The 27,571-nt window shown below is 39.3% G+C and overlaps 4 protein-coding genes across 5 annotated transcripts; 1 reads left to right on the top strand and 3 right to left on the bottom strand.

Annotated features, from left to right (window-relative positions):
* Positions 1–202: 202 nt before the first annotated feature.
* LOC141332424 (histone H3-like) lies at positions 203–613 on the bottom strand. Its single transcript, XM_073837558.1, has one exon. The coding sequence runs from the start codon at positions 611–613 to the stop codon at positions 203–205; it is 411 nt and encodes a 136-aa protein (XP_073693659.1).
* A 1,012-nt stretch (positions 614–1,625) lies between these two features.
* On the bottom strand, positions 1,626–2,012 carry LOC141330860 (histone H2A-like). Its single transcript, XM_073835640.1, has one exon. It carries the CDS (start codon positions 2,010–2,012, stop codon positions 1,626–1,628), a length of 387 nt encoding a protein of 128 aa, XP_073691741.1.
* A 467-nt stretch (positions 2,013–2,479) lies between these two features.
* LOC141331935 (histone H1-like) lies at positions 2,480–12,978 on the bottom strand. Of its 2 annotated transcripts, XM_073836982.1 has the most exons (2): positions 12,963–12,978; positions 2,480–3,096 (listed from the first exon to the last, which is right to left on the bottom strand). In XM_073836982.1, the coding sequence occupies exons 1-2, from the start codon at positions 12,976–12,978 to the stop codon at positions 2,480–2,482; spliced, it is 633 nt and encodes a 210-aa protein (XP_073693083.1). The 2 variants fall into 2 exon arrangements, with proteins under 2 accessions (XP_073693083.1, XP_073693082.1); XM_073836981.1 differs by lacking the exon at positions 12,963–12,978 and having other exon boundaries at positions 2,480–3,115.
* A 9,232-nt stretch (positions 12,979–22,210) lies between these two features.
* LOC141332434 (apoptosis-associated speck-like protein containing a CARD) lies at positions 22,211–26,521 on the top strand. The gene is made up of 4 exons (XM_073837568.1): positions 22,211–22,313; positions 24,535–24,793; positions 25,116–25,193; positions 26,105–26,521. The coding sequence occupies exons 2-4, from the start codon at positions 24,544–24,546 to the stop codon at positions 26,353–26,355; spliced, it is 579 nt and encodes a 192-aa protein (XP_073693669.1). The 5' UTR covers positions 22,211–22,313; positions 24,535–24,543; the 3' UTR covers positions 26,356–26,521.
* The last annotated feature ends 1,050 nt before the right edge of the window (positions 26,522–27,571 follow it).

Below are 27,571 nucleotides of genomic sequence, written 5' to 3'. Positions count from 1 at the left end.
TATTATACAATTTGCATACATACAAAACGGAAAAAATTCTCCATTTTGCAAAATAACCCATACTCATTTAACATGTTGGCGCAGGTACATTTCATATTTATAACATTTATTGTTACAGTGGAAAAGATCTCGTTCAGTGTAATTTTGGTGGCTCTTAAAAGAGCCTTTGGGGTTTATTCGGGCTGAGGCAGCGACTACGGCTTTAAGCGCGTTCTCCGCGGATGCGGCGGGCCAGCTGGATGTCCTTGGGCATGATGGTGACTCTCTTGGCGTGGATGGCGCACAGATTGGTGTCCTCAAACAGGCCGACCAAATAAGCCTCACTGGACTCCTGCAGAGCCATGACAGCGGAGCTCTGGAAGCGCAGATCGGTCTTGAAATCCTGAGCGATTTCTCGGACCAAGCGCTGGAAAGGTAGTTTGCGGATCAGCAGCTCAGTGGACTTCTGATAACGGCGGATCTCTCGGAGAGCCACGGTCCCGGGCCTGTAACGATGGGGCTTCTTGACGCCGCCGGTGGCTGGGGCGCTCTTGCGGGCGGCTTTGGTAGCGAGCTGCTTCCTCGGGGCTTTGCCACCGGTGGACTTACGAGCGGTCTGCTTGGTTCTTGCCATTGCTGTTGTTCTACTGACGCAGAAGATACTGTCTAGCGTCACGCGGCTCGTTTTAAAGCCCTTCAAGGCCACTCGCTCTCAGAGCAGCGGGTGCAGAGGCATGTGATTGGCTAGCGCCTGAAGTCTGAGCAGAACTGCTGGCCAATGATTGCGCGTCTGGCGCTTTCAAGGAGGCGGGAGGCAGTTTGAATTTCCCGCTCGAGATTATGGTTTACGACTTTTAGAAATTAACTCTGAATGACGTGTATATGACTTCTCTTTGTCCTCACAATGGTACATTTACTTGTTCACGTACGTTAATTCCCTGTGATTGTGTCAAGTTCGAACGAGAACATGTTTTTCCCATCTGCATTGAACAACCACCCAAAAGAACAACATTTAAATGGTCGTGTTGAGGCCATATGCTGGTAACGTTATACTGTATATGTGTGTAACAAACACTTCACTCGTATAAAATTAGAAAAATTCTATAATTCCAAAGCTGTACCGGTATTTGGAAGCAAATTAATAACAGCCGTTTAGCACAATATTGAAACTGTGTATGAATTGTCATCATTTACGTCAAACTTTTGCGGGTCCGAAGCTCTGGAACAGTCTGCCTCTTGAATTAAGAGAGATCACTTCTTTGATTGTGTTTAAGGATAGTGTTAAAAATTATTTCTTGTCATTAGCTTCTGAGAGGTTGGGCTAGTATTTGTATTGTCAAGTTGCATGTTGTTTTTATGTGTTGTTTTTATTTAGCTTTTTAAGCTGTTGATTGTACAGCACTTTGGCCTGCAGGTGTAAAGTGCTTTATAAATAAAGTAAGTAAGTAAACTAAGAAAACCCTATATAACTCGCAAAACATTGTGTGAACACACTGCCGATGGGTTTTATTGTTGAATTTTCAAAGGTTAATCTCATTTGGAGTGGCGTTAATGTAAAGCTGCACAATAAAACTATGCTCTTTTTAGAGATAAAATGAGTGGCTCTTAAAAGAGCCTTTGGATTTCAGAAACATACTTGAAAGCGCTTATTTAGTTTTGGCGGGTTTCTCGGTCTTCTTGGGCAGAAGCACAGCCTGGATGTTGGGCAGCACGCCGCCCTGAGCGATGGTCACTCCGCCCAGGAGTTTGTTGAGCTCCTCGTCATTGCGCACCGCCAGCTGCAGGTGACGGGGAATGATACGGGTCTTCTTGTTGTCCCTCGCGGCGTTTCCAGCCAACTCCAGGATCTCAGCGGTAAGATACTCGAGCACAGCCGCCAGATAAACGGGAGCACCGGCACCAACGCGCTCGGCGTAGTTCCCTTTACGGAGAAGCCTGTGAACACGACCAACGGGGAACTGAAGCCCTGCCCTGGATGAACGAGTCTTAGCCTTGGCTCTCACTTTGCCACCGGTTTTGCCTCTACCGCTCATTGCTGGTTGTTAATTTCTACGTTTGTAAAGCAGAAAGGATGAGCCCATGATTTCAGCTGCACTGTTTTAAAAGAGCGTGCCAGTCACCCATTGGTTTAGTGGCTTGTAAGATTTTAAACCAATCAGTGAACTTCCCTCCAACAACAACAGCCAAAGCCACACCCCCACAGCTGGCGGTCGGATTGTGCAGCGTTTTAGACTAAAACACATTAATAACTAGTTTTTATCCTAATTAATTTAAAATCAATGACCCATTAAAGATGCTTATATTGATATATCTGAATATCTTTGTCTTTTCTAAATGCATAGTCAACACAAAGTATTGTAAACATAAAATATATCAACTCAAATACATGTATCTAATGAAAGATTATAACTGCATGTCAATCGAGAGTTGTGCTCTTTCTTTGGAGTTTGTGGGTGGCTCTGAAAAGAGCCGTTGGGGAGTAAATTAAATTAGTAGATTTTTATTTCTTCTTAGGAGCTGCCTTTTTAGGTTTAGCAGCTTTAGGCTTGGTGGTTTTAGGCTTTGCCACCTTGGGTTTGGCTGCCTTTGCCTTTTTGGGGCTCTTTGCTGCTTTCTTGGGCGCTGCTGGCTTCTTTGCCTTCTTAGGGCTCTTCGTCGCCTTGTTAACGGCAGCAGCGGCGGGTTTCTTGGCCTTCTTGGGCGATTTCTTAGCGGCGGGCTTCTTTGCCGCTGCGCTCTTGGGCTTCTTGGCAGCAGCCGGTTTCTTGGCCGCGGGCTTCTTGGCTTTAGGAGCAGCTTTCTTGACGGGTTTCGTCTTGGTCTCGCTTTGCTTCTTGTTGAGCTTGAAGGAGCCAGAAGCGCCAGTCCCTTTGACCTGCACCAGGGTGCCTTTAGTCACCAGGCTCTTGATGGCGAGCTTGACGCGGGAGTTGTTCTTCTCCACATCGTAGCCGCCGGCAGCGAGAGCTTTCTTCAAGGCGGCGAGGGACACACCGCTCCTCTCCTTGGATGCGGACACGGCTTTGACGATGAGATCGCCGACGCCTGGACCTGCTTTCTTGGCCTTCGTTGCAGACTTCTTCTTAGGTGCTTTCGCCGGTGGGGCGGCTGGAGCAGCTGGGGCGGTTTCTGCCATGTTTCTGAACGATCTTGCTTTCTCTCAAAGACTGAGTTGAACAATGAATAGCGATCTGGCGGCTCTGCGCTCATAAACATCACATGAGAACCTTACAGACTCAACTTGTCCGCTCAACTACTGTGCGCCTCCACGAACGCCTCACGCTTGTGTTTTCTTCACTTACATTTGGAGCAAAAACTGGATGGCTGAAGTGGTTTGAGGCCGTAAAATTAAAGTCAACACCAAGCAAAGGTTCTGAGCTTTATTTAGAAACTAAAAGACGCGACGAGGAAATGTTTCTTTAGTTCCTGACAGATCAAATCCAAGACGAACAGCAGCCACAGGAAAAAGCCGCTTGTAAATTCGATGGCATGTTTAAATGAATAAGTTGATAAAGACTGAAATCGTCCCCTGTGTGTTCAGTAAACAGTCTGAGAGTCACTTTAATCAAATGAGCATCACTGAGGGACGTGTGGAGTGTTCCATAGAGCCGCTGTTTTGGGCAGCTTGAAGCACATAAGCCCCATCAGCAGATGATCTGTGGTATGACCATATCATTTAGATAAAAGCACTTATTTGTAATTTTACTATATTTTGATTTAGCCACTATTAAATGCTTATTCATAAAACACTGAAATAATGTACAACATATGTTTGATATACGAGTTTAGATCTAAACTAAACACACCACAACAAGCTCATTAGGATGTGCAGGTTAAACTGGATCTGATAATGAATTCTGAGGGCACATGGTTGAAGAGCCCTATAGTATATTGAATAATAATGACTATTTAATGATTACAAAGATTTCCAAAAATGTTTTTTTCTTATTATTTTTAAATCATTCAAATGTTCTATGACAGGGCAGTAATGGTATGTTGTAATTGTCCTCATATTTTGCAATATTAGTGAGGACATTTTTGAATGGTGAGGATATTTTGGCCATCACAACTAGATAAACCTGTACACATTCTGTTCTAGTAAGGGACAGGACTATTATGGAGATACCAATAGTATTAAAGGCAAAAAGGCTGAATGCTTGGAAAAGCTGGAGATAAACAACTTCCCAAAAGAGAATATATTTTCAAAAGCAATGCGAGCAGCAAGTATTTCTACTTCATCAGAACTGACTGACTGTGGAAACAGGAGATGCCACAGGATGAAATAATGATCAGCTAGATAATATGTGTATTCATTAAAATCCTGACAGCAGGTCATTTTCTACAGTGAAAGCAAGCATTATGAAAACTAATAAACAAGTGTGGAATAGTGCTGAATGACATATCACCAAGTGATCTGTACGCTTAGTGGACAATTTCTAATATTTCTACGATTTTAGAAAAAGTACTGCAAAAACTTAATTTTTAGATAAATATATTATTCGGGAGAAATATCAGTCAGGTTTCAGACAAGTTCATAACATGGAAAGAGCATTATTAAATATAGCAAATTACCTGATGTTTAAAACAGACAAAGGTAATGTATTGGTTTTAATCCTGGATCTAAGTGCAATATTTGTCACGGTTGATCATTGTATTTTGATAATCAGACTGGAAAAAATGTATAGGTCTCTCTGGTAATGGATTGGTTAAATTTGTTCAAAACGTATATTACAGAAAAAAAAAAAGTGAATATAGGTGACTGTACATTTAAGAATCATGACAAATCATGGTGTTTCACAAGGTTTATTTCTTGGGCCAGTTTTTTTTTTTTTTTTTTTTTTATATATGCTTCATTTGGGTTGGATAATTCAAAAATACAACAATTTTATGCTGAAGACATATTTCAGTAGAGCCCAGAGAAGACACTGTTGTAATACAGAGATTGTAGAAGGATCAAGGATGAATTGGGTTCCTTAGAGCTTTACAATCTAGCAAAGAGGTAAAGAACCTGGAGGTCATTTTGGATTGTGATCTGAGTTTTAACAGAAAAATAAATAAATGTTGCTTTGGCAACTAACTGAAATTAAACAAATTATGAATAACAATTAAAACTGAGAGTGAAAAATTAAAAGCCAATTTAAAAAACCTATAATAGTACATAAAAAAAAAAAAAAAAAAAAAAAAAAAAAAAAACACTTTCTGCAATTGTACCCCAAATAACCCTAAACAGACAGATTTCAAGGGGCTTTAATGGTGGGAAGACAGCATGAATGCTAAAGCCTGACTTTGATTTGTAATCCACAGAAGCAGTTGTTCTACTTACCCTGTTGAGATATTGTTGTGTCTCAATATTGTTCTTCTCCACTTTGTTTGCATTGTGCTGCAACTTATCATGCAAGGCCACTAAATAGCTGACAGGAGGTCTGAGGTAAAATAACAAAAAGTAAGTTTTAGGAGCAGTTTGATATAGTTTCAGTGAGCCAAATATACAAGTTTCAGTCTGCATTTTTCCGAAGTACTTCTGCTAATGTAGTCGGTTTGTTATGTTGAATCTCTGCGTCTTGGACAGGACACAACATGTCACTTGGATCGTTTGACATGCTGATATGCTCTGAACATAAATACAGGCTTGAAACACTTTCATTCCACAACATTTGGCACAGACTCCACGGTACTAACACAACATATTTCCTAAACCACAGTGGGAAAAAGAAATCAGAAAATTCTAGAGAAATGCTGTTCGACATGACTAAACTTCATCATAACCAAAGTATGCACCTCAAGGGGTGAAAACCAGAAGGGCGTAAGCGAGATATCAATCAAATGAAAGCTCTTGATGAGCTCTTTCTACTGCCAGAGGAGTTTTCATTAGAAACCATAAGACTTAACACTGAAAAATACTAAACCAGTTGGTGCCACAAGGGTGTAACAGCACTTACGCCACTTTACCACGGAAAAATGTTTTGTGCGTAAAGCCTGTTGATAGCACTTAAATCAAACTGGCTGACAGCACAATTCAATGTCAGTGAAGTGTAGCTGGCTAGCAAGTAGTGAACAATAACTTACATTCTAGTGCACTGTAAAAAGTTTTCACCAGTTTCAACTTAAAATTTTAAGGCAGCTGCTAAACTTAAGTTTTTAAGTTAAATCAGCTTAAGTCATTTAAGATATATCAACTCATTTTTATTGTAATAAGTTAAAAATGACTTGTAGTTTTAAGCTGATTTAACTTAAAAACTTAAGGCAGCTGCTGAACTTAGGTTTTTAAGTTGAATCCGGTGAAAACTTTTTAAGGTGTGGTATATTTCATAATATAGGCACTCAGTCACTGCTTAGCCACAAGAGAGAGATGCAGAGAAGGGATTACTATCATTATTGCTATTAATAATTAATTATACATTTTATTACTTCAGTATCATTCAGTTATTTATAGTATTTGCTATCACATGAAGGGTTCTGATGCAAAAGCCAAGTGCAGATAATAAAGTATATAAAGTATAAGTATATAGTAAAAATAATAATAATAATAATAATATAAAAAAAACATTTAAAATGCATTTATTTAATACTAGTTTAAATCTGTTAACATTTTATTTGCTTTATTTATGGTATTTACGGACATATCACTCTATACACATTTCTCAATATTAAGGCTAAAATGTGTTTTAAATGTCACTATTGATGAGGATTGTATGATCTTTGAATAATATTAGTCTAATTAAATGCAAGATATTTAAAGTGTACCTAAAGTATACTTGCAATAGTTCCACTTTTAATACAATCTAACATACTTCAGTATATCTTTAGTTGGACTTTAGTGCTATTTCTGCACAATTAAGTGCATTAAATAATACATTTATTGTTCCAGTTTAACAGACTTTAAGTATACCCACTTATGAATGTGCAAATAATATTCACATTTTATTTGTAGTAGGGGAGAGTGGGGTGAGTTGTGCCAGTTTTTACTCAAAGGGACTTTATAGTGAAGCCGTGACAGTAATCCCTCGAATTTAAGCATGTACATATATTTCAGGATGTGGTGCATCCCCGGGAACAATAACTTTGGATCTGAAATAAACTGATTCAGAATTATAGCTTTCAGAGAAAAAAGTGTGGCACCGGGGGCAAGTTGTGCCTTTGGGGAGAATACATTGGGGTAAATTGTGCCAGTGATGAACTGCAATGCTACATAAAATCAAGACAAATTCAATACACAATTGCTCATTTAAGGTTTTTTTATCGTTTATTTATTTATCGTTACCCTATTAAACTATTGACATGTCATATTTTCTACTTTTTCGGAAAACACAAAACAACTCAAATACACAATATATGATATATGTGAATAATTAGAACGCTGTCTGTCAACAAAACACTGTCTGTCAATTATGTAACATATAGGAAAGATGTTACTTTCTTATGAACATTTCTGAACATCCCATTGTGACTTAGGCCACTTAAAAAACTGACAAACGGCAGGTAAATCAAACACTGATGAGGCACGCTCATCTCCTCACACAGATTATCTCTGTGGGTATGTAAGTCTAGATCAGGGATGCCCAACCCTGTTCCTGGAGATCTACCATCCTACAAAGTTCAGCTCCTACCCTAATCAAACACCCCTGAACCAGATAATTAATCTCTTAGGTAGCATGTGATAATTACAGACAGCAGTGTTTGAGCAGGACTGGAACTAAAGTCTGCAGGTAGGTAGATCTCCAGGAACAGGGTTACTCAGCCCTGGTTTAGATGGTCTAGATGTGGACTATTACTTAACATACAGGAACAAATTTGGCACAAATTACCCCAGACCGACAATTTTGAAAGACTAGCATGATCCCACAGTTTAGAGCTAACATTATGCTAATTGTATAGACTCACTGTGTAGCCTAAGCACTAAAACGTGTGAAAAATTTTCAAACGTGTCTATAATTGTTGAGACGCAACAATCAAAAACCTTGATCATATCAATTTTACTTTGAAAGGCAAAACACTGTTAGTTTGTTGTTTTTTTTAGCTAAAATGTGCTTAAACCTCATGCCATGTGTCTCTCTTCTTTGGGGGATGGGTAAGTTGGATGGCTCTTCAAAAGTATGTGGTCACATGACCAATTTCTTCTATGGTTTTCTAGAAACAAGGGGGTGGAACTACTTCCTCCCTGCACAAATCACCCCACTTTCCCCTATGCTTTGCATGAAATATATGCATTTCAGATACATTTTTGTATGTTTATTTTTCACTAGGGAAGTCATGTTTTCAATTGATCAATAGATTTTTTAACTGATCACATTCAATTAACTAATTTGATATGAGGACGTTTTTTATGTGATATTTCATTTTATCACATTCAATTGTTATTTCTTTTAAACTCATTAAAGTAATGCTTTGTTCATATTGTCATCAGATGCACCTGTTTTATGGACAAAATGGGATAAAACATTGGTGCCAATTTTTTTTTATTAATTTTAAAATAGTGTTCAATAAATAAACTGTCATCCATGTGTATACATTATTATTATTATTATTATATATGATTGAAATCAGTACACAAATTCAGATCAAACTATGGCAATTTAGATCATATGGCAAATGTCCTTTGTATCCTGTATTTTGCATGTAGAGGCACATTAGTAACACCTGTTAGACCTGCCTGAGGTGTGCTAATTTCTGATGAAGTTGAGTCATGTCTATGCACTGCCAAACAGCATTCCTCTAGAATTAGCTGAATGCACTACTATGATTGGCTGCTAATGTTAAACAGCATGTCTGCATTTTTTTCATAGCAGATCTGAAGTCTGTGCCAGATGATGTGAAATGACAATCTTTTCTGTTTCAATGATGCACTTCTCCACTTTGTCTGAATTATTTTGCATCATATCATGTTGTTGTTATTGAATGGTAACTAGTAAAGCTATTAAACTATGAACTATTAAAGCAGCAGCAATAATAATATAAAATAAAATAAACAATGCTGAATATTAATATACTGTATGCAAATTTGCCAGATTTATATAACACAGACAATCAATGATATCAAATAAGTTATTAAATCTGATTTTAAGTTACTTAAATTTTTTAATGCTCACTTTCCTTCCCTAGACGTGTCCCCATAGCTAAAATATACAAATGCAAAAACATATACTAAAAAAATTGGACATCTTAAATACAGTGCTCACTGCAAACCAGCAAGTGTCATGTTTGTCAAAAGCAGACAGACAAGTCACACAGTTTGGCACATTTGACACTGAATGCATAACTCATTATTATAACACCCTCCATAGTTACAGTGAACGACCCTTCACTACTTTCACAATGAGGAACGTCTCGCTGCAGCCTGCGGTGGACATCCAACTCCGCCCACATCCAAGTGTAACGTCACAAGCCACGCCTACGTCCAAATACGTCACATTCTAATTTATTTTGAAACAGGAAGAAGCATCCATAAGAAGATCGTTCGTATTGTTTGCCAACCGCTAAAAAGTTGTTGTTTGCCGCGTCGGTAAGTAAAAACAAGATTAGCCTGTCTTAAAACGTTGACAACTTTAGGAATGTGAGTCATGTGTGCATGTTCATAAACAACAGTTCATGTGTGTATTACTCAGATAGCAACAAATATATCAGAAGAATCAGTGCACTCTGTGCGTTTGTGTGTGTGTGTACATATGTACCTGTGTGTACACAAACACAAATACATATATGCATACATGTATGTATAGATAGATATAGGGCTGGGCGATTTGGCCTAAAATCAAAATCTCGATTAATTGAACATTTTAACCCGATTACGATTAATGAACGATTATTTTATTCATTAATAAAATTATATTTAATTATATTTAAATTTTTTTTTTTTTTTTGCCCTCATAGTTCACTGACAAGTTTTGTACAGTAAATATGCGCACATATTACAATGAGAGATTTTTGAATGAAGGGTGCACACACTATCTACTATCTATGATTATTTATTGAACATCAGTGTTAAACAACTGAAATTAAAGCACACATTGCTTAAAACGAAAAGTCACATTTTTCTTAAATTAGTGAAAATAAATAACTTGCACTTTTGGAAACAAAATAAATTTATAAAATAATAATAAATATTAAAAGTAGAAAATAAGCAGTATCTCTTCTAAATAAAATTACTCTTGTATATCCTGTAAATACTTTTTACTGTATAAATACTGCTTAAGCTCTCCATCAACATGTCTGCGGAATAACGCAACGTAACGGAGCGGGGTCACGTGACTCCACACGCAGTAGTGTTTTTAAAGGGAAAGTAATTGAAATAATTGACCTGGAAAAATTTGATCGATTATAGGTTCTGAATGTCGATTTCGATTACTTTTCGATTAATCGCCCAGCCCTAGATAGATAGATATATAGACAGTGCAGTCTTATGACATAACATGAATGTTGAATGAATGTGCAGATAGAAAACACTCACATACTGTACATATGACATCATTGACCACAGTACAGTACCCATACACAGTAACTCAGCTGAGCAACATTCACTACATCATTTCACTACATCTTGCTAGATAACTCTGTGTATGTCACAAATTATCTTTGTATTCTTCTGTATTAATGACAAGCATAATGTTTTACAGCATTCAGTCCGAGCCTGACGCAGGGCAGTTCTCATGGGTTGAGGGGTCCCTGCTGCAGTTTCACCAGTAAAGAAAATGACTCAATACAATTCACTTGGAGGACCACATAAGCCATGCAGTGGTGCATGGAGGTATGGTGAGAGCATTTGTGGTTTTTCATAAATAAATATATTTGTATGTGGAATTATGAGGTAAATGATGAGTTAATACTTTTTTCGTGGACAAATACACCCCCAACATGTATGTATTCTCTATTTTTAACAGGAGCACCAACAAGACGTGGACGTTTACAAGGGACAGTGGTCTAGGGTCGTAAAGAGTCACCATGAGTTATTCCGTGGGGAGGTGAAAGGGCCTGCCTTTCTCCAAATAGACAGTAAAAATCAACAGAATGCCATCAACGACTACCTGGGTAGAGAATTGGATGAAGCAAGAGATGTCTTTTTATTTATCTTTGAGTATCTGGAGGATATGGACACATTCATATCAATAAACAATCTTGATGAACAAGGCCTGAAGGTCCATGCCATGTTCTGTGAATAATCTATCAGAGCAAGAAATCTCTCATTGTAGCCTATGTGTGTATGTATGTGTACTGCAAATCAGGAACTATCTATCTGATCATTCAACTGTTCGTTCAACTGTACAGACTTTATGATAGTTGAAACATATCTTTTGTTAAACACTACCAGTCAAATATTCTTTTTTTTTCTTTTTTTTTTAAAGAAGTCTGTTCTGCTCACCATGTTTGCATTTATTTGATCCATTGTACAGCAAAAACAGTACAATTTTAAAAGTATTTTAAGTATTTTTTAAAAGTATAGTTTTCTATTTGAAACTGTTTTCTATATTTCTAATAAAATGTAATTTATTCCTGTGATTTAAAAGGTGACCTTTTTTTGCTATATATATATATATATATATATATATATATATATATATATATATATATATATATATATATATATTCTAATTTGCTGCTCAAAAAATTTATAAAATAAATAAAGGTTTCTTTGATGAATAGAAAGATCAGAAGAACAGCATTTATCTGAAATTTAAATCTTTTGTAACATAAATGTCAATTTAAAGCATTGCTAAATAAACATTAATTTCTATAATTTCTTTCTATGGTATAGTGTATAATGTTACAAAAGCTCATTTTTATTTCAGATAAATGCAAATCTCTGGATCTTTCTATTCAACAAAGAATCCTGAAAAACATGCACTTCTTTAAATATTGATAATATTATGAATAATAACAATTAAACAAATTCTTGAGCAGCAAATCATCATATTAGAATGATTTCTGAAGGATCACGTAACATTTAAGACTGCTGAAAATTCAGCTTTGCATCACACAAATAAATTACATTTTAAAATATATTAAAATACGAAATCAGCTCCGTATATTAGACACATTAAATATATTAGATTTAAATTGTGCCATTTTAGCCTAGACATGCTTTACAAAAACAAGAAAACGTGTATTAGTAAAATGAAGGACAATAACTACAGATCCCGGAAACTGCCATAAATTGCTTCGACATACTTCTGGGTTTCCCCGGTACAAGTGATTGGGGAATCACGTATTTTTCAGTGGGCGTGGCTTCCGACGTCACGCTCGGACATGGGCGGGGGTGTATCGGGGATGGGTGTGACTTCTGACATCACCCGTGGATGTGGGCGGGGTTGGATGTCCACCGCAGGCTGCAGCGAGCCCTATTTGGGGACGTTTGACAGTCTTCTGATTTAACACTTAAAGGTTGTATCAGCGATTTCTAGCCTAAAACATAAAGTGTCTATTTCAGCTGACCTTTCTTCACGATCCGCTCGCTGCCTGCCCCATAAATTGTCTGTGAAAAAAACGCGAGATATGCCAAAAAAACAATCGGCACTACCAACCTTTCCACACATAAACAAACAGTGTTCCAACCAATCAGCGTCAGGGGTTTGGTGTTGTGGACTTTCCTACTGGTGCAGAGATGTGAGGGAGGCGGAGCGAAAGTCCACAACACCAAACCCCTGACGCTGATTGGTTGGAACAATGTTTGTTTATGTGTGGAAAGATTGGTAGTGCCGATTGTTTTTTTGGCATATCTCGGACCCTAGGCTGACCAGAGAGACGCGGTGTTTTCACAGACAATTTATGGGGCAGGCAGCGAGCGGATCGTGAAGAAAGCTCAGCTGAATTTGACACTTTATGTTTTAGGCTAGAAATCGCTGATACAACCTTTAAGTACTATAGAATAAAAACAATAAAATGTTGATTACTGTATAACAACAACAATAATAATAACTTACAATAAATAATAATTAAACACATAGTCCTACACTCCTTGACTATAAACATGTTCCCTAAGAAGTAGCCTATACAGCTGACACCAGACATACAAATTATAAAATTAAAAGACCACAGAGCAACAAAACTTTCAGAGAAAGTACCACTGACCTGTTATCATTGGTTCCCTCGGCGGTGTTGTTCTTGAGCATGCTGACAATTGCAGAGTTTCTTAACAGCCGTCTGCTAAGATGCCACAGTTATGATCTCTCACTGGTGTCTGGCATTGAAGTACCTGGCACATCTTCCAGAAGAGGTACACACCTACACACCTTTACCGCCCACAATACAAAATAACAACTACTGGTTCGTGCACTTTTGCAACCATCCATTCATTATTTTTATTTTTTTTACCCCAGAAATTATTATGGGAAATCAAATTTGTTCTTTATTAGTTCAAACACTGTTGAATTTACAGCATTATTCCAAAATGAATTAAATTCATTATTGTCCTTCATATTCTACAAACAATACCTCAGAATGACAATGTGAAAGTCTTTGCAAATTTCACATGTACATAAGTATATGCACAAAACTGAGCTCAGGTGCATCCTGTCTCCACTAATTATCCTTGAGATGTTTCTACAACTTGATTGGAGTCCACCTGGGGTAAATTCAGTTGATTGGACATGATTTGGAAAGACACAGACCTGTCTGTATAAGGTCCCACAGTTAACAGTGCATGTCAGAGCAGAAACCAAGCCATGCAGTCCAAAGAAATGTCTGTAGAGCTGTATGCTTAAATTAATTTCTAATGCTCACTTCCCTTCCCTAGACAAAATATACAAATGCAAAAACATATACTAAGAAAAGTGGACATCTTAAATACAGCGCAATGGAATATCCTATGGTTTTGTCCATTTTAGCTGACTGCAAACAAACAAGTGTGATGCCTTTCTGTCAAAAGTAGACAAACAAGTCACAAACTTGGCACATTTGACACAATGCATAGCTCATTAAAACAACACCAAAAAATGACCTAAATGGAATTTAGGACAAGTCAAGCAAAGGGAAGTGAGCATTCAATAATTTTGAATAAACTCTACAGGTTTAGAGGCACTTCTTTGGACTTGGTTTGTGCTCTAACATGCACTGTTAACTGTGGGACCTTAGACAGGTGTGCGCCTTTCCAAATCACGTCAACTGAATTTACCACAGAATCAAGTTGTAGAAATATCTTGAGGATAACAGTGCATGTCAGAGCACAAACAAAGTCCAAATAATTGTCTGTAGACCGCTGAGACAGAATTGGATTGAGGCACAGATTTGGGAAATGTCCCAGTGAGCACAGTGACTTTCATCACCTATAAATGGAAGAAGTTTGGAACCACCAGGACTCTTCCTAGAGCGGGCCGGAGAAGGGCTTTAGTCAGGGAGCTGACCAAGAACCCAAAGGTCACTCTGAAAGAGCTCCAGCATTTCTCTGTGGAAGCCACTCTTCAGTAAAATGCATGTGACAGCCAACAAAAGGCAACTGTAGGACTCTTTGTTTTGAATCCCAAGCGTCATGTCTGGAGGAAACCAGGCACCGCTCATCAACTGGCCAATACCATCCCTACAGTGAAGCATGGTGGTGATGGCAGCATCATGCTGTGGGGATGTTTTTCAGCGGCAGGAACTGGGAGACTAGTCAGGATCGAGGGAAAGATGAATACAGCAATGTACAGAGACATCCTTGATGAAAACCTGCTTCAGAGAGCTCTGGACCTCAGACTGGGGCGATGGGTTATCTTTCAACACATTTTTTTTTTTTTTTCGAATAAATTTGCAAATATTTCAAACACACTTCTTTCATGCTGTCTTAATGGGGTATTGTTTGTAGAATTTTGAAGAACATAATGATTTTAATCTAATGTAACATAACAAAATGTGGAAAAAGTGCTGTGAATATTTTCTAGATGAACTGTCATTTCCATTATAAACTTGTATTAAAAAAAAAAAAAAAAAAAAAAAAAAAAACAGCAAGTTACTGTATTTTGGTTTTACGGCAATGTGCTGTAATGTTACTTTACAGTATATGTAGAACAGTACTGTATATCTATAAAACTGTATTGTACTGTATTTGTGACCCTGGACCACACTGTAAAAAAAAAAAAAAAAAAAAAAAAAAAAGCCGTAAAATTTACAGTAAAAAACTGTTCAGTTTTTTTTTTTTTTTACATAAATTCACTGACAGTCATACGCATTCGTTTTTTGAACCTGAGATTTATAGATCTGAAATTTGAATGCATAAGCTGTCCATTTATGGATGGTTTAGTATGATAGGACAATATTTGGCCAAGATACAACAAATTGCAAATGTACAAAGTGAAGGTGCAACTATTGAGAAAATCACATTTAAAGTTGTCCAAATTAAGTTCTTAGCAATGCATATTACTAATCAAACATTAAGTTTGATATATTTACGGTAGGGAATTTACTAAATATCTTTATGGAACATGATATTTACTTAATATCCTAATGATTTTTGGCATAAAAGACAATGAATGCCCTATGTTTCATATATTGTGGTGAGCCTGAGTAGTGCACATCAGCCCAGTCTATTCTGTAACATTATCAACATGTAGAGGCCTTTTTTTTTTTTTTTTTTTTTTTTTTTTGCACATTCATTTGACAAAAAAATGTGGCACACACAGTTTTTCTGATGCATACCCCATACCCAGAGTCTTTTTTCTTGGTATGCTAGTGAAATGAAAAACCTTGGACAACCTCTTTCAGCACAACAACAAAGGGAATCCCGTAATGCAGGGAACGCGAGTACAATCTCCAGATTCCAGTCTTTATTTTAACATTTTAAGAAAGTAAAATCTTTTATCGAAAATCAGTATTCTAGAAAGAACAGCTAATCAGCTTTGATTTAATTGTTGTTAGAAATAACAAGTTAAGATGTTCCTTAGGACCAAATTTATTCAGTAATCCAGTTAAAAAGTTTAGATTTACAAATTATGTTTAAATCTTATAAATGGATGATGAAAAATGTCAACTACCACAAGTAAACATCACTACTTATTTGTCCTATTCCATAGTAATTTGTGCTACTTTTTAGGGATATGTATTCTACAGTATTACGATAAATAGTAGAAGCACGTTGTCACGGTTCTCACATCTGCCGTGTTCTCAGGTTGCGTCATCTGTGTGTGTGTGTGTGTGTGTGATTTACGTTGTGCGTCACGCTCATTCAGCGCAGCTGTCAATCAGTCCCACACCAGGTGTCCCTCGTCATCTCTGTCTACAAATACTCACCTCAATCTCTTCTTCCCTGTCTGACAGTTCTACGCGTTGGATGTTCGTGGGTTTTGTCATCGTGTGGAGTTCGTGTTCGTCTTGGATTATTTCTTGTTGCAGTCTCGTTGGATCATTGGACACACTCTTCACGTTTTGCACCACGGAGATCACCACGCTTCATTCACCAGCTGTCTAAGCCCTCGTGTCACTCAGCCGGGAGATCATCACCACCATCACAGCCATCATCATCATCACGTCTTTCCATTTATCAATAAATTCTGTTTGAACTCTGCATTTGTTTCCTCCTCATTCTCTCACCGTTACAGAACTGTCAGACCAGACATGGAAGCAGCAGGCACCAAACAGATTTCAATGGAAGAGGCACTCCGCGAATGCTTTTCCCGGCTGGACGTTCAGGAGAGAGATACAGCTACGTCAGGGGTCGCCATCAACACCCTAGTGGCACGAGTGTCCGAGCTGACCCAAGCCGTGAACCAGTTGCGCAGTCCCGCTGCGCCTGCCACACCGCCTGCCCCGCCCGCTCCGATCGCCCCTGCCGAACCATCTGGGGCGGCTCATCAGCCGGAGCCCCGCCTTCCCCCGCCTGAACTCTATGGAGGTGAGCCGAACTTCTGCCGAGCTTTCCTCACTAGATGTTCGATGCATTTCACACTCCAACCACGCACATTCCCTAGTGAGGAGAGCAAGGTGGCGTTCGCGCTCACCCTGTTAAAGGGGAAGGCGGCATTGTGGGGAACGGCGGTGTGGGAAAATCAAGATCCCTGTTGCGCCTCGTTCTCAGCACTCGCCGCCGAGATGAAACGGGTTTTTGACCGCGCGGTCTCTGGCAGGGAGGCTGCGCGGACACTGGCGGATCTCCGACAGGGGGGGAGGTCCGTTTCAGATTACAGCATCGACTTTCGAACCCTGGCGGCGGAGTGCCAGTGGAACGAGGAGGCGCAGTGGGACATGTTCCTGCATGGGCTGGCTGACCGCGTCCAGAAGGAGATCTACGCCCTGGACCTACCCGCCAACCTCAACGGCCTGATTGATCTGGCCCTGCGGGTAGATGCTCGACTCTCCCGAGCCGAGCGACTATGGACCCCCGCTCGGCTCCCCCCTGGGGAGGGGTTTCCACCTCGAGCCAGCGGCAGTGACGCGGTCAGTCCCTCCAGCGATCCCGAACCCATGCAGGTGGGTCGGGCTCGGCTTTCCCGGGAGGAGAAGGAGAGGCGGAGGTCCCAAGGCCTTTGCCTGTATTGTGGAGCAGCGGGTCACTTCGCCTTCAACTGCCCCGTAAAAGGGCCAGCCCGGCAGTAAGTATGAGGCTACTGTCGGGTGGGATCTCCGCTAACAAGTCCTCGTCCAGCAGCACCTCCACGCTCCTCCCGGTTAGGCTTAGATGGCAGCAACAGGATCACCACTGCACTGCACTTTTGGATTCGGGAGCTGAGGGTAATTTCATGGATTTTTCTTTTGCACGTCATAATCAGGTTCCTTTCCAGCTTCTTACAGACACCATTGCCGTACACGCCCTCAATGGCCAGAACCTTCCCACCATCACCTCTATTACGGATCCCATCACTCTCACGGTGTCTGGCAATCACCGTGAGAGCATCTCATTTTACCTCCTGGACTCCCCTCACGCCCCCATCGTCCTGGGACACCCCTGGCTCATCAAACACAACCCCCGGATTGATTGGCAGCTGAAGTTGGTTACTGAATGGAGCGTTAAGTGTTACGAGTCTTGTCTTTTGTCTGCTTGTCCATCTGTTTCTGGTTCTGTGTTACAGGAGAAGGCGGCGGATCTGAGTAACGTGCCCACGGAGTATCTCGACCTGAAGGAAGTGTTCAGTAAGTCTCGGGCTGCTTCTCTTCCTCCTCACCGTCCCTATGACTGTGCAATAGAGTTACTGCCAGGTACGTCTCCGCCTAAGGGCAAATTATATTCACTTTCAGTTCCTGAAAGAGAGGCTATGGAGAAATACATTTCTGATTCTCTAGCAGCCGGGTTCATACGACCCTCCTCTTCTCCAGCGGGGGCGGGGTTCTTTTTTGTGGGGAAGAAGGATGGTTCTCTGCGACCTTGTATTGATTACCGGGGGCTGAATAATATTACGGTAAAGAATACCTACCCTTTGCCGTTAATATCTTCAGCCTTCGAGAGGTTACAGGGAGCATCAGTCTTCACGAAATTGGATTTGAGAAACGCATATCATTTGGTCCGCATTAGGGGGGGAGATGAGTGGAAGACTGCCTTTAACACCCCCAGGGGGCACTTTGAATACTTGGTCATGCCCTTCGGCTTGTCCAACTCCCCAGGGGTCTTCCAGGCACTCGTCAATGACGTGTTGAGAGACATGGTCGATCAGTTCATATATGTCTACCTGGATGACATATTGATTTTTTCTTCTTCTCTCCAGGAACACGTTCAGCACGTCAGACGAGTGCTTCAGCGGCTGTTAGAGAATGGGCTTTTTGTCAAGGCGGAGAAATGTGAATTTCATGCACAGTCTGTTCCTTTCCTAGGGTACATCGTGTCGGCCGAGGGTATGCGCATGGATCCCGAGAAGGTTAGAGCTGTGGTAGATTGGCCAACCCCAGATTCCCGTAAGGCCCTACAGAGGTTTCTGGGGTTCGCCAATTTTTACCGGCGTTTTATTCGCAATTACAGCCAACTAGCCGCACCTCTGACTGCCTTGACCTCCCCCAGAACGGTGTTCAGGTGGTCAGACGCAGCGGAAGCTGCGTTTGCTAACCTCAAACGCCGCTTTGTTTCGGCTCCCATCCTTGTTACCCCTGATCCGTCACGTCAGTTCGTGGTGGAGGTCGACGCGTCAGAGGTGGGGGTAGGTGCGGTGCTTTCACAGCGCTCACCCTCGGACGACAAGATGCATCCCTGCGCGTTTTTCTCTCATCGTTTGTCGCCTGCAGAGTCAAATTACGATATTGGTAACAGAGAGCTGTTGGCAGTCAAGCTAGCATTGGAGGAATGGCGTCATTGGTTGGAGGGGTCAGGGGTACCCTTCATGGTTTGGACCGATCATAAGAACTTAGAATACATCAGAACTGCCAAAAGACTAAACTCTAGGCAGGCTAGGTGGGCACTTTTTTTCGGACGTTTTGATTTTACACTTTCGTACCGCCCGGGTTCCAAAAACATCAAACCCGATTCTTTATCTCGAATTTTTGACCGTTCCGATCGCCCGTCCACTCCCGAGAATATTTTTTCCGAGACACTTATTGTCTCTACTCTCAGTTGGGAGGTCGAATCGAAGGTTCAGATAGCCTTACATGGGGTTACGCCTCCGGCCGGTTGCCCACCTAACCGTTTGTTTGTGCCAGAAAGTCTTCGGTCCGAAGTTATCCAATGGGGTCATTGTTCCAATGTGGCATGTCATCCAGGGGTAAGTCGCACCTTACATTTGGTAAAACAAAGATTTTGGTGGCCACTCATGGCTCGTGATGTTCGCAGTTTTGTTTTGGCTTGTTCAGTTTGTGCCATTGGTAAGACTTCTAACAGACCCCCAGATGGGCTCCTACAACCGCTGCCAATCCCTTCGAGACCCTGGTCCCACATCGCTCTAGATTTTGTTACCGCCCTCCCACCCTCTCAGGGTAACACGGTAGTTTTGACCGTGGTGGACCGATTCTCGAAGGCGGTTCATTTCATTCCCTTGCCCAAATTACCTTCAGCCAAGGAGACAGCGGTTGCAGTCATTGATCACGTCTTTCGGTTACATGGCCTCCCGATAGACGTGGTCTCTGACAGAGGACCCCAGTTTGTGTCCAAATTTTGGCAAGAGTTTTGTAAACTTCTGGGGGCCACTGTTAGTCTCTCTTCGGGGTTCCATCCTCAAAGCAATGGGCAAACTGAGAGAGCCAACCAAGATTTGGAGAGAACGTTACGATGTATGGTCGCTAGAAATCCTTCCTCCTGGAGCCAGCAGCTTTCTATGGTGGAGTACGCCCACAATTCCTTACCAGTATCAGCTACGGGCCTATCCCCATTTGAATGTAGTATAGGGTACCAGCCACCTATTTTTCCCAGTCTGGAATCCGAAGTCGCGGTTCCCTCCGCTCACGCCTTCGTCCAGAGGTGTCATCGCACCTGGTCTAGAGCCCGTGAGACTCTAGTCCAGGTGGGAGCGCGCACCAAGGCCAAAGCCGATCGCCACCGGTCCAGGCCTCCCGTATACGTCGTCGGTTCTAAAGTGTGGCTTTCTACTAAAAACATTCCTCTCCGATCCGTTTCGAATAAACTTGCTCCCAAATTTATTGGCCCGTTTCCTGTCACCAAGATCATTAGTCCGGTGGCAGTCCGCCTCAAACTCCCTCCAGTGTACAGGAGGATTCATCCCGTGTTTCATGTCTCCAAGATCAAGCCTGTGTTTTTTGCACGCATTAATCCGCCAGTTCCGGTTCCTCCACCGCCGCGACTCGTAGACGGGGAACCCACCTATTCGGTTAATCGTATTCTGGACTCGAGGCGGAGGGGACGCGGATTTCAGTACTTGGTGGACTGGGAAGGTTACGGTCCGGAGGAGAGAAGTTGGGTACCTGCTAGGGACATATTGGATCACTCTCTAATTGATGAATTTAATCAACAGGTACAGGAGGCTGGGAACGTCAGGGGACGTTCCTAGGAGAGGGGGTACTGTCACGGTTCTCACATCTGCCGTGTTCTCAGGTTGCGTCATCTGTGTGTGTGTGTGTGTGTGTGATTTACGTTGTGCGTCACGCTCATTCAGCGCAGCTGTCAATCAGTCCCACACCAGGTGTCCCTCGTCATCTCTGTCTACAAATACTCACCTCAATCTCTTCTTCCCTGTCTGACAGTTCTACGCGTTGGATGTTCGTGGGTTTTGTCATCGTGTGGAGTTCGTGTTCGTCTTGGATTATTTCTTGTTGCAGTCTCGTTGGATCATTGGACACACTCTTCACGTTTTGCACCACGGAGATCACCACGCTTCATTCACCAGCTGTCTAAGCCCTCGTGTCACTCAGCCGGGAGATCATCACCACCATCACAGCCATCATCATCATCACGTCTTTCCATTTATCAATAAATTCTGTTTGAACTCTGCATTTGTTTCCTCCTCATTCTCTCACCGTTACACACGTGTCACAAACTAGTTGTAACAGGCGTGGTTGAAATATTTCCACACATGCTATCATAACTAAATTTATGTTATTTACTAGTTGACATAGCAACACTATACAAAGAAAAAGTGTGCCAAAATTCAAATGCCTTTTAAAGATATTACTGAATATTTATTTCACCGTAGTAAAAGTACATTTCTGGCTGAAATAAAATGTTCATCACAGTTTTTAAATTGAGACAAATCTGCTATAATCTCCAATATGTTATTTATCAGTTAAATTAAATTACTAAATCAGATAAATTAAAATTAATAAAGAAGTTTAGGCTATTAATGCTTCGCAAGCCAGCAGAAGACACTATCCTGTTTTAAATCTTAGTCGCGCAGATGGGGAACACTTTGACATTTTGTTTTATCTATTTGCACACATTGTTTTAAACTAGGCTATATAGCTGTTTGTTGCGATCAGGGCCGTCCCAAGCATGGTTGCGATGTGTTCGTTGTCAAACTCCAAAATTTGATTATTTTTAATCATTACAAATAACGCTTTTATTTTATTTGAAAATGTTCATAATTTTATTTTATTGATAATGTATTTTAGTTTGTCGTGTATATGACTTTATTTTTTTCAATCGATCAGATTACATTTTAAGCTGTCATATGGTCATGTTCAAACGTGCCCCTCAGAATTACAATGTACCCCACCTACGGGGCATGTTGTCACACACTTCCTTTCTTTTGAGGTAAATAACGACAAATCTATACACTGCAATTACGAAACAAAGCGACATTTTTGTACTAGACAAGTGTGAAATGTGGATAATAAATTATACTCTGAACCCCACGTGGATTTACACAAACTGAGAAATTCAAAAAGTGTTAGGTGTGTCCCGAGCTCCTCTTGGGAGTTTTCATCTCACAGAGAAAGGAAGAAGGAAACATGACGATTTCGGGGCGGAGAAATCATTTTTACTTTCATTTCAGTGATTCAAGTTCGCTGCACTTTACAGGCATATTTTTAAATAGCTTTTCCACACGTCTTTCAGATCATACACAAAGGTAAGTGTGTGTCGTTTTGTAGAGAAGGAGAAAATAAGCCGTAATTAGAGCACAAACACAGGTTTAGAGCTGGATTTTTGTTTAAACGATTATACCCACCGCACGATCGCATTCAGTCTCTCTGAACAAAACTGCAATCGAGAGTTTGACAGTTTGGTAAAGTTGACAACATATTAATAGATTCAAATTTCCCGCACAAACAACTCGTGAGCAAATAACGTATCTTTTCAATCGTATTAACGTAGACAACGAGCTACAACCTAATTTTCCTCAAAACGAGACTTCCTATAGTTTAGACCTCTATGCGCAGCCGCGGAAATACAAGTCAGTCTGAGGCTAAGTTTACATTAATCCGGATACATTTGAGAACGGAGTTTTCATTTTAAAACGCTCTCCGTCCACACTAGCGTTTCCAAGCGTTTTCCAAAAGTTTCTCATCCACACTGAAACGTAGGAAAACATCAAATTCACCTTACTGCGCATGCGTAAAGCGTCCAAAATTATACAGACCTAATAAGTTTTCACACAATTCTTCTGGCGGGATAATTTACGGAAATATCTCATCATTCACTGACGCGTCTATATCGCGCTCATTCATATTTTATCTGAAAAGCAGTTGTCGTCATGTTTTGCTGGACGGCAACTGCGAGTACATTTTCTGTCATCATTTTAGGACTGTAATTTGAAGAGTGTACAAGGTAAATCTCTTAAGCAGCGGTGTGACAGTGAATAGCACAGACACAATTACTGATGTAAACATAGACATCTATTGGTACAAAATGTGTCACATGACTATAAATATGCGTCATCGTTTTCAAAAGCCTCCGTTTTCACTGTCCACACTACAACGTGAAAACGGCGTTTTCAAATGTATCCACTTTGGCCGGAGTTTTCTGTGATAAAAACGGGTTTTTCATGTAAATGAGAGGCCAAACTGCAGGGAAATATCTGCGTCGTCCCTTCGTGTAAACGGGGCCTGCATAGCACAAAGCATTTGCCATGGTTTCACTGGTTATAATGGGGATTGTATTGTTTTTAATGGTCCCCGTGGGTCTCTACCATACAGTCTATGGTCTCTACTAGTAATTTGTGGTTTTGGCTTGTTAAAACCACTATTTTAATGGAATATGTCACAAAACACACTACAGGAAACATTTGTTTTTATTATTTTAATAGTTAATAGTACAATGTTTGTATTTTTTCTAATGGTATTTTAAGTGGAAACCATTAGAATTTCGGTAATTTCGACTAGATCATTACATGTTTTTATATTGGCAGTGGCTATTTGTAAATAGCGTAAATAGCGATAGAGGCTATTAACAATGGGTTCTATTTACACTAACTGAAAATAGCTATAGATTCTATTTACACTATGTTGAGATAACAGTATTTTCAAATAGACACAAATTATCTGCACCTCAGTATTGTAGTACATTAAAGCAGTATGCAGTAATTACGTACTGAGTGTAAATTATAGTTTTAATTCAATTTATAAAATGGTACTGCCTTATTGGGACAGTAATCCCTCCCACACCTGCCCTAACACTAACCGATACTTTATTTTCAACTTTTCAATAATGTCCTTAATTTTTATTGAAAATAAATGCCTTTCTGATATGATATGAGATTTGAAAAGGAAGAAAAAAAGTTCATCAGAAGGGGGATTCACACCTGCATCTGTCGCGTTGAGAAAAAAAGTATCACGCAATTTATTCTCTGCGCCACTGGAGTATACGATTAACAACCATCTTTTGTAACGTTGACTATTCCAATCATGCATTGGTGGGTGGAGTTAGTTTAAATAGCCTCTGCCAGCAAGACGGGCTATTTGCACTTTGTGTAAATAGACACTCCGTTTTATATTTGGGGATAATTTGGGAAACAAATATGTTATGCTTTTCATTAATAACAGTGTAATAGAAAGAGATTCAGTTCACACATCAGTGTTCTCCTGCTGGTTACAAGATACTGAATAACTAACTAAATACATACATAAATAACTGTGACAATATTTCAATATTTCTTTTTTTATTGAATATTTTTAAGTTACACACAAAAAAAATGGAGGAGGTTTGGATTCACAGACAGTGAAATTCATGCATAATTGTGGGTTGCAAATCTTTAGATGAATGCTTCTGTGCTGCAAGTGCATTGTCATAAAGATAATATAAAGTGATTTTGAATTTTAAATGTTTTAGATGAATATCTATCTCATTAACAGTAGTCCAGCATGGCTGAAATCCTCTTGGAGTGTTTGCAGGACCTGACATCTGAGGATATGAACTTATTTAAATGGCACTTAAGTCAAGGCATAAACAACTTTGACAAAATACCCAAAAGTCATCTGGAGAATAAACCAGTGTTTGAGGTTGTGGACTGTATGATTCAACGTTATCCTGATGATGCTGGAAAACTCACTCTGCTCATTTTGGAAAAGATGAAGCAGATGAATCTTGCAAAGGAGCTGCAGGAGAAGCTAGGTAAATGACTAAATATATTATTATACAACATATATACAACACAACATTTAACAATGTGCAAAGACCATCAACATACTATGCAGTGTTTTATTTAATATAAAACAAACAAACAAACAAACAAACAAAAAAACAGTACACATTACTTTGCGCAGTCACTGTAGTTCATGGCATGTGATAATGTTTGATAATGTTACTAAATCTACATTTTAAAGTGAGAATGAATCAATTAAAATGCAGTGTTTATACTTTCATTTCCATAATATCTTCAATGGATATCAATGTAATTATTATTTAATTATTATTATCATCCATATTCACCCAGGTCATACTACGGATACACCGCGGTCCAAACAAACTACTGAGGCTGCTACAATACAAAAACAAGAGAGATGCAAAGCTGGTAAGGCAATCAATCAATCAATCAATCAATCTGTCTTTTATTATGAACAGCTATTGTGCTCGGTAGTGAGCGATATTTATGACATGCAATCAGTGGTGCATAAAGTACCTGAAAGCCATTCTTAAGTAAAAGTACAGATAACTTACCAGAAAAAAAAAGACTTTGGTAGAAGTTGAAGTCACCGTTTATAATATTACTTGAGTAAAAGCCTTAAATTATGTGATATTTATTGTACAAAACGTATTTTTTTTTTATCTTAAATGTACCTAATTATTGAAAGTAAAAGTACAATAAAATGCAATTGCAAAGTTATATCATCCATTTCTAAGAAAGTCTGAATCATGAGTTGCAATTCTGACATTATGTCGGACAATTGTGAGTTTATATCACCCAATACGGAGAAAAAAAGCTTTGCGAGATACAAAATCACATTTGGGAGGAAAAAGATCGTCAATCTCTGAGAAAAAAATCTGAGTTTACATCTCGCAATTCCGACTTTATTTCAGGCTATTGCAAGTTTATATCACCCAATTAGGAGAAAAAAGACATAATTTCTTAAAAAACAAACAAACAAAAAAAACCTCAAAATTGGAGATACAAACTTGTGAGTTTATAAACTGTGTTTGCTCACAAAAACTTTTGTGACGGAAATAAAGAGGTGAAAGGAACGAAAACTAAATTTCAATGCAAATGTAGTGGAGTAAAGTAAAAGTAAAATAAAATAATAAAAAAAATGAAATAAAGTACAGATACTCACAAAAAATACTTAAGTACTGTAACGTATTATTACTTTGTTACATTACACCACTGCATGCAATACATTTAAAAATGTGTTTTTGTTTTATAATAATGCATATTTCTTCTAGTGTCCAGTGGACATTCATCAGTCAACTGTTTTTCTGTGTCTCCAGGTGCTGAGTTTGTGGAGAAACACAGGGCAGAGTTGATCAGAAAGGTCTCACTGGTGGAGCCCATTGCAGATGACATAAAACCTCTGATTGGTGACGAAAAATACCAAGCCATCTTAAACTCAGGAACAAGACAAGCACAAATGAGAAGACTTCTGGACTTTCTGACAACATCTACACTGAAAGAGAAACTTTACCAAAGTCTTGTAGAACATGAGCGCTTCCTTGTTGATGAGTTAGAGCAATCTGGGTAGATGGGTTTAATTTGGATTATTGTCATTCAAGGTGTGCAGTAAAACAATTCCCGTTTACACTGCAAATAACAGACAGGACAATCCGTTTTAGATTAACATTTTTTAACATGCTGTCCTTGTTTGCTTTTACTTCTTTGGTCTTTAATAAAATATTTAAAACTCTGAACTGGAACTTACCAATACCTACACACACACATACACACTTGTCTCTTGCCTTGAAGGCCCTTTAAGTAAGTTGGGCAGACAGGTTATGGCAATATTAGATTTTTTATTCAAAATATTAATGATTATTAAAGGGATAGTTCACCCAAAAAAAAATATGAAAATTTGACGTTTATCTGCTCACCCCCAGTATTCATGTATTCTTGTAAATGCTGTCAGTTTTGTGTTGAGTGAATTTGAACAGTTGGGAGAAATACAGATGTGTCAAAATATATGATCCCTGCGTTCGGTCTTAAAGTGACAGCAGCGTAAACCTGCTGCAGCAGACTGCGTCATAATCAAACAACTAAATAAAAAGAGAACATCACTCACTGCTCTTGACTTAAAATGTATTAACTTGAACTTATTAACTCTTATTACCTCTTAACTTATTAACTCTTATTAACTTTAGTAAGAATAATCTATATTTATTTTATATGGTGAAGATTGTAGAGTGTTTTATTTTTACATTTATCACTTCATTAAATGTTTGTAGTAGGCTACTTCTGTGGTAGCCTTTGCTATATAGACAAATCTGAAAAAAAAAAAAGATTAATATATTTATTTATCCTTTTGCTTGTAATTAATCATTAGACTGTTTATTTTCCTTCAGTAAGCTTGAGAATGTTTTACTTATACTTATTTGGGTGTGCATTAGTATCTAATAATTCAATGGCCCGTTGTCAATAGACCAATTTGGAGTAAACGTTACAGTTATGTCACTTGCAGCTGTGTGTGCATTTTGGTGGCAGAAAAAAATAATATTTAAACTTAAAACATTTTACATTTTCCTATTTTATCTCACAATTCAGAATTTTTTAATGTTGTGTATATGTTGTATTGTATTTAAGACTTTAGAACTCAATTAAACTCAACAATAGCAAGTTTGTCAGCTGTTTCACTCTGAAATATGTCTTATTCTAGTTGTAAAAATTAAAACAAGGACAAACAGTAGTTTTTAGTTGGACTCGGAATTGACCCATATTTCTCACCGTATAAATAGTTCTACACAATT

Source organism: Garra rufa, chromosome 3 (assembly GCF_049309525.1).
Source record: "Garra rufa chromosome 3, GarRuf1.0, whole genome shotgun sequence".
NCBI lineage: Eukaryota > Metazoa > Chordata > Actinopteri > Cypriniformes > Cyprinidae > Garra > Garra rufa.
The sequence above is the reverse complement of the archived record's forward strand: the minus strand, read 5'-3'. Positions and strand labels throughout refer to the sequence as shown.

Coding starts and splice junctions, on each gene's coding strand:
- LOC141330860 (XM_073835640.1), bottom strand. CDS start 2,012: ATGAGCGGTAGAGGCAAAACCGGTGGCAAAGTGAGAGCCAAGGCTAAG.
- LOC141332424 (XM_073837558.1), bottom strand. CDS start 613: ATGGCAAGAACCAAGCAGACCGCTCGTAAGTCCACCGGTGGCAAAGCC.
- LOC141332434 (XM_073837568.1), top strand. CDS start 24,544: ATGGCTGAAATCCTCTTGGAGTGTTTGCAGGACCTGACATCTGAGGAT. Junction 24,794..25,115: donor GGAGCTGCAGGAGAAGCTAG/GTAAATGACTAA, acceptor ATATTCACCCAG/GTCATACTACGGATACACCG. Junction 25,194..26,104: donor ACAAGAGAGATGCAAAGCTG/GTAAGGCAATCA, acceptor CTGTGTCTCCAG/GTGCTGAGTTTGTGGAGAAA.
- LOC141331935 (XM_073836981.1), bottom strand. CDS start 3,115: ATGGCAGAAACCGCCCCAGCTGCTCCAGCCGCCCCACCGGCGAAAGCA.